General features: G+C 56.9%; 2 protein-coding genes across 8 annotated transcripts in view; both read right to left on the reverse strand.

Annotated features, from left to right (window-relative positions):
• Positions 1 to 13,979, reverse strand: part of THAP7 (THAP domain containing 7) — a 14,763-nt gene continuing 784 nt past the window's right edge. Inside the window, exons 2-11 of the mRNA XM_074531643.1 lie at positions 10,769 to 10,924; positions 10,606 to 10,686; positions 10,365 to 10,445; positions 10,060 to 10,140; positions 9,440 to 9,532; positions 9,096 to 9,127; positions 8,814 to 8,842; positions 8,338 to 8,375; positions 2,891 to 3,022; positions 1 to 566 (exon numbers count right to left, since the gene is read on the reverse strand). Of these exons, the coding sequence (XP_074387744.1) occupies positions 20 to 566; positions 2,891 to 3,022; positions 8,338 to 8,375; positions 8,814 to 8,842; positions 9,096 to 9,127; positions 9,440 to 9,532; positions 10,060 to 10,140; positions 10,365 to 10,445; positions 10,606 to 10,686; positions 10,769 to 10,924 (1,270 nt within the window). The 3' untranslated portion in view covers positions 1 to 19. The remainder of the gene's footprint in view (positions 567 to 2,890; positions 3,023 to 8,337; positions 8,376 to 8,813; positions 8,843 to 9,095; positions 9,128 to 9,439; positions 9,533 to 10,059; positions 10,141 to 10,364; positions 10,446 to 10,605; positions 10,687 to 10,768; positions 10,925 to 13,979) is intronic.
• Positions 10,955 to 13,979, reverse strand: part of LOC141726735 (uncharacterized) — a 20,202-nt gene continuing 17,177 nt past the window's right edge. For 3 of the 7 annotated variants that reach the window (XM_074531759.1, XM_074531758.1, XM_074531764.1), the window contains one exon: positions 10,956 to 11,094. The gene's annotated coding sequence lies outside the window, so the exon portion shown is untranslated. Of the gene's footprint in view, positions 11,095 to 13,979 lie in introns of all 7 variants that reach the window. The other 4 variants (XM_074531757.1, XM_074531761.1, XM_074531762.1 and 1 more) reach the window with 2 other exon arrangements.

Consider the following 13,979-nt stretch of genomic DNA (forward strand, 5'->3'; position numbering starts at 1 on the left):
TCAGGGTAAAATCCTTTATTTACAAACCTCCAACTCCTCCAACTCCATCCCCGATCACCTCCAGGCGCTCCTTGGAGCTCCTCCGCGGCTCGGGGCCGGCCCGGCGCTCCCTCTGCAGCTCCGCCAGGCGCAGCCTCAGCCGGTGCTCGCGGCGTTTCCCGGCCTGGAGCTGCCTCTGCGCCTTGTCCAGCGCGTCCAGCGCGGCCTCGGCGCGGCGCTTCCAGAGCAGGGCGCTGCCCACCTGGTAGCTGTGCTCGCTCTGGATGTAGGAGCCGGCGCGGGGCGGCAGCCGCAGCATGAACAGCGACGGCGACGGCGGCGCCGGAGGGGCCGGGGGTCCCGCGGGGGTCGGGGGCGCCCCCTCGGGCAGGGCCGGGGTGGCGGCGGCGGCGGCGTCGCCCGTGGCCGCCAGGAGCGTCTCTGCGATGGAGCCCGAGGGGCCGGGCAGCGCCGGGACCCCGCCGTGGTCGCCGGCCGGGGGCGGGCCGGGGTCTTTGGAGTCGCGCGGGAAGCAGGAGACGTCCGAGGGGAGCGGGGGGGGCGGCGGGGCTGGGGGGGGGTCCCGTCTGTGGGGAGAGGGGAGGGGTCAGGCCGGAGAGAGACCCCCAAAATATCCCCAAAGAGAACCCCGAAATAGCCCTGGAGAAACCCCAAAATATCCCAGGAGAGACCCCAAAATACCCCTGGATAGACCTCCAAAACACCCGTGGAGACACCCCAAAATACTCCTCGAGAGACCCCCAAAATATTATCAGAGAGGCCCCAAAACATCCCTGGAGAGACCCCCAAAATATGCCCAGAGAGACCCCCAAAATATCCTTTTAAAGACCCCCAAAATACCATCAGAGAGACCCCAAAACATCCCCGGAGAGACCCCAAAAATACGCCAGCAAGACCCCCAAATACCCCTGGAGAAATCCCCAAACATCCCTGGAGAGATCTCAAAATACCCCTGGAGACACCCCAAAATACTCCTGGAGAGACCCCAAAATATCCCCGGAGAGACCCCAAAATACCCCAAAGAGACCCCTGAAATAGCCCAGGAGAGACCCCCAAATACCATTAGAGAGACCCCCATAACAGCTGCAGAGTATCCCCAAAATATGCCCAGAGAGACCCCAAAAATATCCCCGGAGAGACCCCAAAATACCCCAAAGAGACCCCTGAAATAGCCCAGGAGAGACCCCCAAATACCATTAGAGAGACCCCCATAACAGCCGCAGGGTATCCCCAAAATATCCCCGGAGAGACCCCAAAATATCCCCGGAGAGACCCCAAAATACCCCTGGAGAGACCCCAAAAATATCCCTCTAAAGATCTCCAAAATACCATCAGAGAGACCCCCGAAATAGCCCCGGAGAGACCCCAAAATATCCCCAAAGAGACCCCCAAATAACCCCCAGAGAGACCCCAAAAATACCCCTAGAGAGACCCCAAATACCCCGGGAGAAATCCCCAAACATCCCTGGAGAGATCTCAAAATACCCCTGGAGAGACCCCAAAATACCCCTGGAGAGACCCCTGAAATATTATCAGAGAGACCCCCAAAAATACCCCGGAGAGACCCCTGAAATAGCCCAGGAGAGACCCCCAAATGCCATTAGAGAGACCCCCATAACAGCCGCAGGGTATGCCCAAAATATGCCCAGAGAGACCCCAAAAATATCCCTCTAAAGACCCCAAAATACCCCTGGATAGACCCCCAAATTACCATCAGAGAGACCCCAAAACATCCCCGGAGAGACCACGAAATACCCCCGGAGAAATCCCCAAACATCCCTGGAGAGACCCCAAAAAATGCCCAGAGAGACCCCCGAAATAGCCCTGGAGACACCCCAAAAATAACCCTGGAGAGACCCCAAAATATCCCCAAAGAGACCCCAAAATATCCCCTGGAGAGACCCCAAAATACCCCTGGAGAGACCCCAAAATATCCCAGGAGAGACCCCAAAATATCATTAGAGAGACCCCCATAACAGCCGCACGGTATCCCCAAAATATCCCCGAAGAGACCCCCAAAATATCCCAGGAGAGACCCCAAAATACCCCCGGAGCATCCCAGGGGTCCCAGCATGGGAGGGGCCAGGGAGAATTGAGGGGGGGTCTCACAGGGGGAGGGGTCAGTGGGGAATTGGGGGGTGGTCCCAGGGATGGGGGGGGGGGGGTCCAAGAGAAATGAGGGGGGGGGTCCATGGGAAAATGAGGGGGGGGCCAAGGAAAATGGGGATCCAAGGGGGGGGTCCAGGGAAAATGGGGAGGGGTCCGGGAGTCCCACAGACCTGGCTGTGCTGGGATGAACTGGGGAGCCCCGAACGCCCCAAAATCCCCCCAAAACCCCCCAAATCCCCCCAAATTCCCCCAAATCCCACCAAATTCCCCCAAATCCCACCAAAATCCCCCAACCCCCCTCCAAATCCCCCCAAAATCCCCCCCAAATCCCCCCAAATCCCCCCAGATTCCTCCCAGAGCCCCCCCAAAACCCCCCAAATCCCCCCAAATTCCCCCCAAATCCTCCACAAATCCCTCAAAATCCCCCCCAAATCCCCCCAAATTCCCCCCCAAATCCCCCCCCAAAATCCCCCCCAAATCCCCCCCAAATCCCCCCAAAATCCCCCAAATCCCCCAAATACCCCCCCAAATTCCCACAAATCCCCCCAAATTCCCCTAAAATCCTCCCAAAATCCCCCCGAATCCCCCCCAAAACCCTCCCAATCCCCCCCAAATCCCCCCAAATCTCCCCAAATCCCCCCCAAACTCCCCCAAAATCCCCCCCAAACCCCCCCAAATCCCCCCAATTCTCCCCCAAAATCCTCCAAAATTCTCCCAAATCCCCCAAAATCCCCCAAAATCCCCCCCAAATCCCCCCCGAGCCCCCTCCCCTCTCACTCACCTCCACCTGCGGGTGCCCCGCGGGGGTCTCGGGGGGTCGCGCTCCGGGGGGGGCTTGGGGGACCGGGGGGGCCGCGAGGGGCCGGGGGCGAACACGGTGGGCACGGCGCCCTCCTTCAGCCGGTGATACCCGCTGGGGAGACACCAAAAACGGGGGGTCAGGGGCACCCCAAAACCTGGGGAGGGGTCTAAAATACCTGGGGGGATCCTAAAACACCTGGGGAGACCCTAAAATGGGGAGAGACCCCAAAATGGGGGCAAACATGGTGGGCACGGCCCCTCCTTCAGCCGGTGATACCCGCTGGAAAATGGGGGAAAACGGGGGGTCAGGGGCACCCCAAAAACTGGGGAGAGACTCCAAAATACCTGGGGGGACCCTAAAATACTTTGGGGGGATCAGGGGGACCCCAAAATCCTGGGGAGAGACCCCAAAATGGGGGTGAACACGGTGGGCATGGCCCCTCCTTCAGCCGGTGATAACCAATGGAAAATGGGGAAAATGGGGAAAAATGGGGAAAAATGGGGGTCAGGGGCACCCCAAAAACCTGGGGGGACCCCAAAACCTGGGGGGACCCTAAAATACTTTGGAGGGGTCAGGGGGACCCCAAAAACCTGGGGAGAGACCCCAAAATGGGGGTGAACACGGTGGGCACAGCGCCTCCTTCAGCCGGTGATACCCGCTGGAAAATGGGGGAAAACGGGGGGTCAGGGGCACCCCAAAAACTGGGGAGGGGTCTAAAATACCTGGGGGGATCCTAAAATACTTTGGGGGGCTCAGGGGAACCCCAAAATCCTGGGGAGAGACCCCAAAATCCTTGGGAGAGACCCCAAAATGGGGGCAAACACGGAGGGCACAGCGCCCTCCTTCAGCTGGTGATAACCAATGGAAATGGGGGGAAATGGGGGGTCAGGGGCACCCCAAAAACGGGGAGAGACCCCAAAACCTGGGGGGACCCTAAAATACTTTGGAGGGGTCAGGGGGACCCCAAAATCCTTGGGAAAGACCCCAAAATGGGGGTGAACATGGTGGGCATGGCCCCTCCTTCAGCCGGTGATAACCACTAGAAAATAGGGGGAAATGGGAAAAAATGGAAAAAATGGGGGGTCAGGGGCACCCCAAAACCTGGGGAGAGACCCCAAAATACCTGGGGGGACCCTAAAATACTTTGGGGGGCTCAGGGGGACCCCAAGATCCTGGGGAGAGACCCCAAAATGGGGGCAAACACGGTGGGCATGGCCCCTCCTTCAGCCGGTGATAACCAATGGAAAATGGGGGAAAATGGGGAAAAATGGGGGGTCAGGGGCACCCCAAAAACTGGGGAGAGACCCCAAAACCTGAGGGGATCCTAAAATACTTTGGGGGGATCAGGGGAACCCCAAAAACCTGGGGAGAGACCCCAAAATGGGGATGAACACGGAGGGCATGGCCCCTCCTTCAGCCGGTGATAACCAATGGAAAATGGGGAAAAATGGGGAAAAATGGGGAAAAATGGGGGGTCATGGGCACCCCAAAAACCTGGGAGGACCCCAAAACCTGGGGGGACCCTAAAATACTTTGGAGGGGTCAGGGGGACCCCAAGATCCTGGGGAGAGACCCCAAAATGGGGATGAACACGGTGGGCATGGCCCCTCCTTCAGCCGGTGATAACCAATGGAAAATGGGGAAAAATGGGGGGTCAGGGGCACCCCAAAACCTGGGGAGAGACCCCAAAACCTGAGGGGATCCTAAAATACTTTGGGGGGATCAGGGGAAACCCAAAATCCTGGGGAGAGACCCCAAAATGGGGGCGAACACGGTGGGCACAGCGCCCTCCTTCAGCCGGTGATAACCAATGGAAAATGGGGAAAAATGGGGAAAAATGGGGAAAATGGGGGGTCAGGGGCACCCCAAAAACCTGGGGGGACCCCAAAACCTGGGGGGACCCTAAAATACTTTGGGGGGATCAGGGGAAACCCAAAAACCGGGGGAGAGACCCCAAAACCTGGGGGGACCCTAAAATACTTTGGAGGGGTCAGGGGGACCCCAAAATTCTGGGGAGAGACCCCAAAATGGGGGGAAAGAACCCAAAATAGGGGGGTCAGGAGCACCCCAAAAACCTGAGGGGGGGTCAGGGGATCCCCCAAAATAACACCCCCAAACTCACCTGTACCCCAAACTCACCTGAACACCCCAAACTCACCTGTACCCCCAAACTCACCTGTACCCCCCCCAAACTCACCTGTACCCCCCAAACTCACCTGTACCCCAAACTCACCTGTGACACCCCCAAACACACCTGTGACACCCCAAATTCACCTGTGACACCCCCAAACTCACCTGTGACACCCAAACTCACCTGAACACCCAAACTCACCTGTACCCCCAAACTCACCTGTGACACCCCCAAACTCACCTGTACCCCCAAACTCACCTGTACCCCCCAAACTCACCTGTGACACCCCCAAACACACCTGTGACACCCCCAAACTCACCTGTACCCCCAAACTCACCTGTACCCCCCAAACTCACCTGTACCCCCCAAACTCACCTGTAACACCCCAAACTCACCTGTATCCCCAAACTCATCTGTGACACCCCCAAACTCACCTGTACCCCCAAACTCACCTGTACCCCCCAAACTCACCTGTGACACCCCAAACTCACCTGAACCCCCAAACCCACCTGTACCCCCCAAACTCACCTGTGACACCCCCAAACTCACCTGTACCCCCAAACTCACCTGTACCCCCCAACACACCTGTACCCCAAACTCACCTGTGACACCCCAAACTCACCTGTAACACCCCCAAACTCACCTGTACCACCCCAAACTCACCTGTGACACCCAAACTCACCTGTGACACCCCAAACTCACCTGTACCCCCAAACTCACCTGTACCCCCCCAAACTCACCTGTGACACCCCCAAACTCACCTGTAACACCCCCAAACTCACCTGTACCCCAAACTCACCTGTGACACCCCAAACTCACCTGTACCCCCAAACTCACCTGTACCCCCCAAACTCACCTGTGACACCCCAAACTCACCTGTACCACCCCAAACTCACCTGTGACACCCAAACTCACCTGTGACACCCCAAACTCACCTGTACCCCCAAACTCACCTGTACCCCCCCAAACTCACCTGTGACACCCCCAAACTCACCTGTAACACCCCCAAACTCACCTGTACCCCAAACTCACCTGTGACACCCCAAACTCACCTGTACCCCCAAACTCACCTGTACCCCCCAAACTCACCTGTACCCCCACACTCACCTGTGACACCCCCAAACTCACCTGTACCCCCAAACTCACCTGTAACACCCAAACTCACCTGTACCCCCAAACTCACCTGTAACACCCCAAACTCACCTGCACCCCCCAAACTCACCTGTACCCCCAAACTCACCTGAACCCCCAAACTCACCTGTAACCCCCAAACTCACCTGTAACACCCCAAACTCACCTGTACCCCCAAACTCACCTGTAACACCCCAAACTCACCTGTAACACCCCCAAACTCACCTGTACCACCCAAACTCACCTGAACCCCCAAACTCACCTGAACACCCCAAACTCACCTGTACCCCCAAACTCACCTGTGACACCCCCAAACTCACCTGTACCCCCAAACTCACCTGTACCCCCAAACTCACCTGAACACCCCAAACTCACCTGTAACACCCCAAACTCACCTGTACCCCCCCAAACTCACCTGTGACACCCCAAACTCACCTGTACCCCCAAACTCACCTGTAACACCCAAACTCACCTGTACCCCCAAACTCACCTGTACCCCAAACTCACCTGTACCCCCAAACTCACCTGTAACACCCAAACTCACCTGTACCCCCAAACTCACCTGTACCCCCCAAACTCACCTGTACCCCAAACTCACCTGTAACACCCCAAACTCACCTGTACCCCAAACTCACCTGTGACACCCCCAAACTCACCTGTACCCCCAAACTCACCTGTACCCCCCAAACTCACCTGAACCCCAAACTCACCTGTAACACCCAAACTCACCTGTAACACCCAAACTCACCTGTACCCCCAAACTCACCTGTAACACCCCAAACTCACCTGAACCCCCAAACTCACCTGTGACACCCCAAACTCACCTGTACCCCCAAACTCACCTGTAACACCCCAAACTCACCTGAACCCCCAAACTCACCTGTGACACCCCAAACTCACCTGTACCCCCCCCCAAACTCACCTGTACCCCCAAACTCACCTGTACCCCCCCCCAAACTCACCTGTAACACCCAAACTCACCTGTAACACCCAAACTCACCTGTGACACCCCCAAACTCACCTGTACCCCCCCCCAAACTCACCTGTAACACCCAAACTCACCTGAACCCCCAAACTCACCTGTAACACCCCCAAACTCACCTGTAACCCCAAACTCACCTGCACCCCCCCAAACTCACCTGTAACACCCAAACTCACCTGTAACACCCCCAAACTCACCTGTGACACCCCAAACTCACCTGTACCCCCAAACTCACCTGTAACACCCAAACTCACCTGTACCCCCAAACTCACCTGTACCCCCAAACTCACCTGTGACACCCCAAACTCACCTGTACCCCCAAACTCACCTGAACCCCCAAACTCACCTGTACCCCCAAACTCACCTGTAACACCCAAACTCATCTGTACCCCCAAACTCACCTGTACCCCCAAACTCACCTGTACCCCCAAACTCACCTGTAACACCCAAACTCACCTGAACCCCCAAACTCACCTGTACCCCCCAAACTCACCTGTAACACCCAAACTCACCTGTACCCCCCAAACTCACCTGTACCCCCAAACTCACCTGTAACACCCAAACTCACCTGTAACACCCAAACTCACCTGAACCCCCAAACTCACCTGTAACACCCAAACTCACCTGTGACACCCCCAAACTCACCTGTACCCCAAACTCACCTGTGACACCCCAAACTCACCTGTACCCCCAAACTCACCTGTAACACCCCCAAACTCACCTGTACCCCCAAACTCACCTGTAACACCCAAACTCACCTGTACCCCCAAACTCACCTGTAACACCCCCAAACTCACCTGTAACACCCCAAACTCACCTGTACCCCCAAACTCACCTGTAACACCCCCAAACTCACCTGTACCCCCAAACTCATCTGTAACACACACCTGTACACACACCTGTACTCACACCTGAACACACCTGTGCACACCTGCACACACCTGTACTCACACCTGTACACACCTGAGCACACCTGCACACACCTGCATACACCTGTACACACACCTGTACACACACCTGCATACACCTGTACACACCTGGGCTCACCTGTACCCCACGAGCTCAAAGCAGGACTGTTCAAAGTGCTGCAAGCAGAAGTAGATGTATTTGGAGCTCACCTGTACACACCTGTACACACCTGCACACACCTGCACACACCTGCACTCACAGCTGTTAGCTCACCTGTAGCCCACCAGCTCGAAGCAGGAGCTCTCAAAGTGCTGCAAGCAGAAGTAGATGTATTTGGAGCTCACCTGTACACACCTGTACACACCTGCACACCTGTACACACACCTGTACACACACCTGCACACACCTGAGCTCACCTGTACACACCTGCACACACCTGTACACACCTGAGCTCACCTGGACACACCTGCACACACACCTGTACACACACCTGCACACACCTGCACACACCTGTACACACCTGTACACACACCTGCACACACCTGCACACACCTGCACACACCTGTACTCACACCTGAGCTCACCTGTACCCCACCAGCTCGAAGCAGGAGCTCTCAAAGTGCTGTGAACAGAAGTAGATGTATTTGGAGCTCACCTGCACACACCTGTGCACACCTGCACACACTTGTACACACCTGCACACACCTGTACACAGACCTGCACACACCTGTACTCACACCTGAGCTCACCTGTACCCCACCAGCTCGAAGCAGGACTGCTCAAAGTGCTGTGAACAGAAGTAGATGTATTTGGAGCTCACCTGTACACACCTGTACTCACACCTGTACACACCTGTACACACACCTGTACACACACCTGCACACACCTTTTATCACACCTGAGCTCACCTGTACCCCACGAGCTCAAAGCAGGACTGCTCAAAGTGCTGCAAGCAGAAGTAGATGTATTTGGAGCTCACCTGCACACACCTGTACACACCTGAGCACACCTGTGCTCACACCTGTACACACCTGAGCACACCAGCACACACCTGTACTCACACCTGTACACACCTGAGCACACCAGCACACACCTGTACACACCTGTACACACCTGCACACACCTGAGCACACCTGCACACACCTGCACACACCTGCACACACACCTGTACACACCTGCACACACCTGTACACACCTGTGCACACCTGCACACACCTGTACTCACACCTGTACACACACCTGCACACACCTGCACACACCTGCACACACCTGTACACACCTGTACACACCTGAGCTCACCTGCACACACCTGTACTCACACCTGAGCACACCTGCACACACCTGCACACACACCTGTACTCACACCTGAGCTCACCTGTAGCCCACGAGCTCGAAGCAGGACTGCTCAAAGTGCTGCGAACAGAAGTAGATGTATTTGGAGCTCACCTGCACACACCTGTACTCACACCTGTACACACCTGTACACACCTGCACACCTGTGCACACACCTGTACATACCTGTTCACACCTGTACACACATCTGTGTACACCTGTACTCACACCTGTACACACCTGAGCACACCTGTGCAAACCTGCGCACACCTGCACACACCTGTACACACCTGAGCACACCTGTACACACCTGCACACACACCTGCACACACCTGCACACACACCTGTACCCACCTGTACACACCTGAGCACACCTGTACACACCTGCACACACACCTGCACACACCTGCACACACACCTGTACTCACACCTGAGCTCACCTGCACACACCTGTACTCACACCTGCACACACACCTGTACACACCTGCACACACCTGTACTCACACCTGAGCTCACCTGCACCCCACCAGCTCGAAGCAGGACTGTTCAAAGTGCTGTGAACAGAAGTAGATGTATTTGGAGCTCACCTGTACACACCTGAGCACACCTGCACACACACCTGCACACACCTGCACACACCTGTTATCACACCTGTTCACTCACCTGCACCCCACCAGCTCGAAGCAGGACTGCTCAAAGTGCTGGGAACAGAAGTAGATGTATTTGGAGCTCACCTGTACACACCTGAGCACACCTGCACACACCTGTACACACACCTGTACACACACCTGTACACACACCTGTACACACACCTGAGCACACCTGTACACACCTGAGCTCACCTGTACACACCTGTACACACCTGAGCACACCTGCACACACCTGTACACACACCTGTACACACCTGAGCACACCTGTACACACCTGTGCTCACACCTGCACACACCTGTACTCACACCTGAGCTCACCTGTAGCCCACCAGCTCGAAGCAGGAGCTCTCAAAGTGCTGTGAACAGAAGTAGATGTATTTGGAGCTCACCTGTACACACCTGAGCACACCTGCACACACCTGTACACACACCTGTACACACACCTGTACACACACCTGTACACACACCTGAGCACACCTGTACACACCTGAGCTCACCTGTACACACCTGAGCTCACCTGCACACACCTGCACACACCTGTACTCACACCTGAGCTCACCTGTAGCCCACCAGCTCGAAGCAGGACTGTTCAAAGTGCTGTGAACAGAAGTAGATGTATTTGGAGCTCACCTGCACACACCTGTACACACCTGCACACCTGTGCACACACCTGTACACACCTGTACACACCTGCACACACCTGTACTCACACCTGAGCTCACCTGTAGCCCACCAGCTCGAAGCAGGACTGCTCAAAGTGCTGGGAACAGAAGTAGATGTATTTGGAGCTGGGGTCCCAGCGCCCCCCCCCGGCCGGGTCCCGCCGCCGGCTGTTCTCCAACCACTGCGCCCGGCGGGGATCGTCACGGCGAGGTAACCTGGGGACAGTGGGGACATTGGGGACACTGAGGGGACATTGGGGACACTGGGGACATTGGGGACACTGGGGACACTGGGGACATTGTATAGGAACAGGGACATTGGGGACTGTGCCCGCTGGCTGTTCTCCAACCACTGCGCCCGGCGGGGGTCGTCACGGCGAGGTAACCTGGGGACACCAATGGGGACATTGGGGACACTGAGGGGACATTGGGGACACTGGGGACACTGAGGGGACATTGGGGACACTGAGGGGACATTGGGGACACTGAAGGGACATTGGGGACATTGCATGGGAACATCAATGGGGACATTGGGGACTGCGCCTGACAGGGGTCATCACAGCGGGGCAGCCTGGGGACATCAATGGGGACACTGAGGGGACATCAATGTGGACATTAATGGGGCCATTGGGGCATTGGGGACATTGAGGGGACACTGGGGACATTGTACAGGGACATCGAGGATGGCGCACTGCAGGGGTCATCACGGCGAGGCAGCCTGGAGACATCAATGGGGACACTGGGGACACTGAGGGGACATTGGGGACACTGTATAGGAGCAGGGACATTATATGGGGACATTGCACAGGGGCATTGGGGACTGCGCCCAACAGGGGTCACGATGCCACGGCAGCCTGGGGACACCAATGGGGACATCAATGGGGACATTGGGACACTGAGGGGACATGGGGGACATTGTATGGGGACATCAATGGGGACATTGGGACACTGAGGGGACACGGGGGACATCGTATGGCAATATTGTATGGGGACAGCAATGGGGACACTGGGGACACTGAGGGGATATTGGGGACACTGGGGACACTGAGGGGACACTGGGGACATTGCATGGGGACATCAATGGGGACACTGGGGACATTGGGGACATTGGGACAGTGAGGGGACATGGGGACATTGTATGGGAACATCAATGGGGACATCAATGGGGACACTGGGGACACTGAGGGGATACTGGGGACATTGCATGGGGACATCAATGGGGACACTGGGGACATTGGGGACATTGGGACACTGAGGGGACATTGGGGACATTGTATGGGAACATCAATGGGGACATCAATGGGGACATTGGGACACTGAGGGGACACTGAGGGGACATTGGGGACATGGAGACACTGGGGGGACACTGGGGACATTGCATGGGTACATCAATGGGGACACTGGGGACACTGAGGGGACATTGGGACACTGAGGGGACATTGGGGACATGGAGACACTGGGGGGACACTGGGGACATTGCATGGGTACATCAATGGGGACACTGGGGACACTGAGGGGACATTGGGACACTGAGGGGACATTGGGGACATGGAGACACTGGGGGGACACTGGGGACATTGTATGGGGACATCAATGGGGACATCAATGGGGACACTGGGGACACTGAGGGGACACTGAGGGGACATTGGGGACATGGAGACACTGGGGGGACACTGGGGACATTGCATGGGTACATCAATGGGGACACTGGGGACACTGAGGGGACATTGGGACACTGAGGGGACATTGGGGACATGGAGACACTGAGGGGACACTGGGGACATTGCATGGGGACATCAATGGGGACACTGGGGACATTGGGGACATTGGGACAGTGAGGGGACATGGGGGACATTGCATGGGGACATCAATGGGGACACTGGGGACACTGAGGGGACACTGGGGACATGGAGACACTGAGGGACCCACCAGGGGTCATCCCACTGCGGCAGCTTGGGGACACCAATGGGGACACTGGGGACACTGAGGGGACATTGCGACATTGTATGGGGACCTTGGAGAGCCTGGGGACACTGGGGACATTGGGGACACTGTATGGGGACAGGGACATTGAACAGGGACATTGGGGACTGCATCCAACGGGGATCGTCCTGTCGCGGCAGCCTGGGGACACCAATGGGGACATTGGGGACATCAATGGGGTCACTGGGGACATCAATGGGGACATTAATGGGGACATTAGGGACATCATATGGGGACATTAATGGGGACACTGAGGGGACATTGTATGGGAACGTTGTACAGGGACATCAATGGGGACATCAATGGGGTCACTGGGGACATCAATGGGGACATCAATGGGGTCACTGGGGACATCATATGGGGACATTAATGGGGACATTGGGGACATCATATGGGGACAGGGACATTGTACAGTGACACTGGGGACTGTACCCGCCGGGGATTGTCATGCCACTGCAGCCTGGGGACAGCAATGGGGACATTAATGGGGACACTGAGGGGACATTGTATGGGAACGTTGTACAGGGACATCAATGGAGAAGGTCGTCACGACGAGGCAGCCTGGGGACATCAGTGGGGACATCAGTGGGGACATCAATGGGGACATTGGGGATGTTGGGGACGTTGGGAGCACTGGGGACATGGGGGACTGTGGCTCCCCGTGGTCATCCCTGCACGGCAGCCTGGGGACAGTGACACTGGGGACACTGAGGGGACATTGGGGACATTGGGGACTGCCTCCACCAGGGGTTGTCCCTGCATGGCAGCGCAGGGACACAGGGACACTGAAGGGACATTGGGACACTGTATGGGGACACTGAGGACCCTGGGGACATTGGGACAGGTGGGGACAGGAACATGTGGGACAATGGGGACATGGGGCACACGTGGAGTGAGGGGACATGGGGGGACACGGGATGGGGGACACAGGTGACATAGGTGACAGAGGTGATGGGTGACAGGTCACAAGGGTGACACAAATGACAAAGGTGACACGGGCGATGGGTGACAGAGGTCACACAGGCGACACACAGTGACACTAAGGTGACACAGGTGGCACACAGGTGAGCCGTGAGGACTGAACCTTCCTCCCCCTGCGTACCTGGGAATGGAACGGTCGGGCCGGACCCTTACAGGGGGAGGGGGCTGAACCATCCCTCAAACGTGGGGGGGGGGGGGGAAACGGGACAGAATCACCTGGGACAGCCCAGACACACCTGGGACAGCCCATTGCTCAAATGGGGGGGGGGGACAGACACACCTGGGACACACCTGGGACAGCCCATTG

Source organism: Zonotrichia albicollis, chromosome 38 (genome assembly GCF_047830755.1).
Source record: "Zonotrichia albicollis isolate bZonAlb1 chromosome 38, bZonAlb1.hap1, whole genome shotgun sequence".
NCBI classification, from domain to species: Eukaryota; Metazoa; Chordata; class Aves; order Passeriformes; family Passerellidae; genus Zonotrichia; species Zonotrichia albicollis.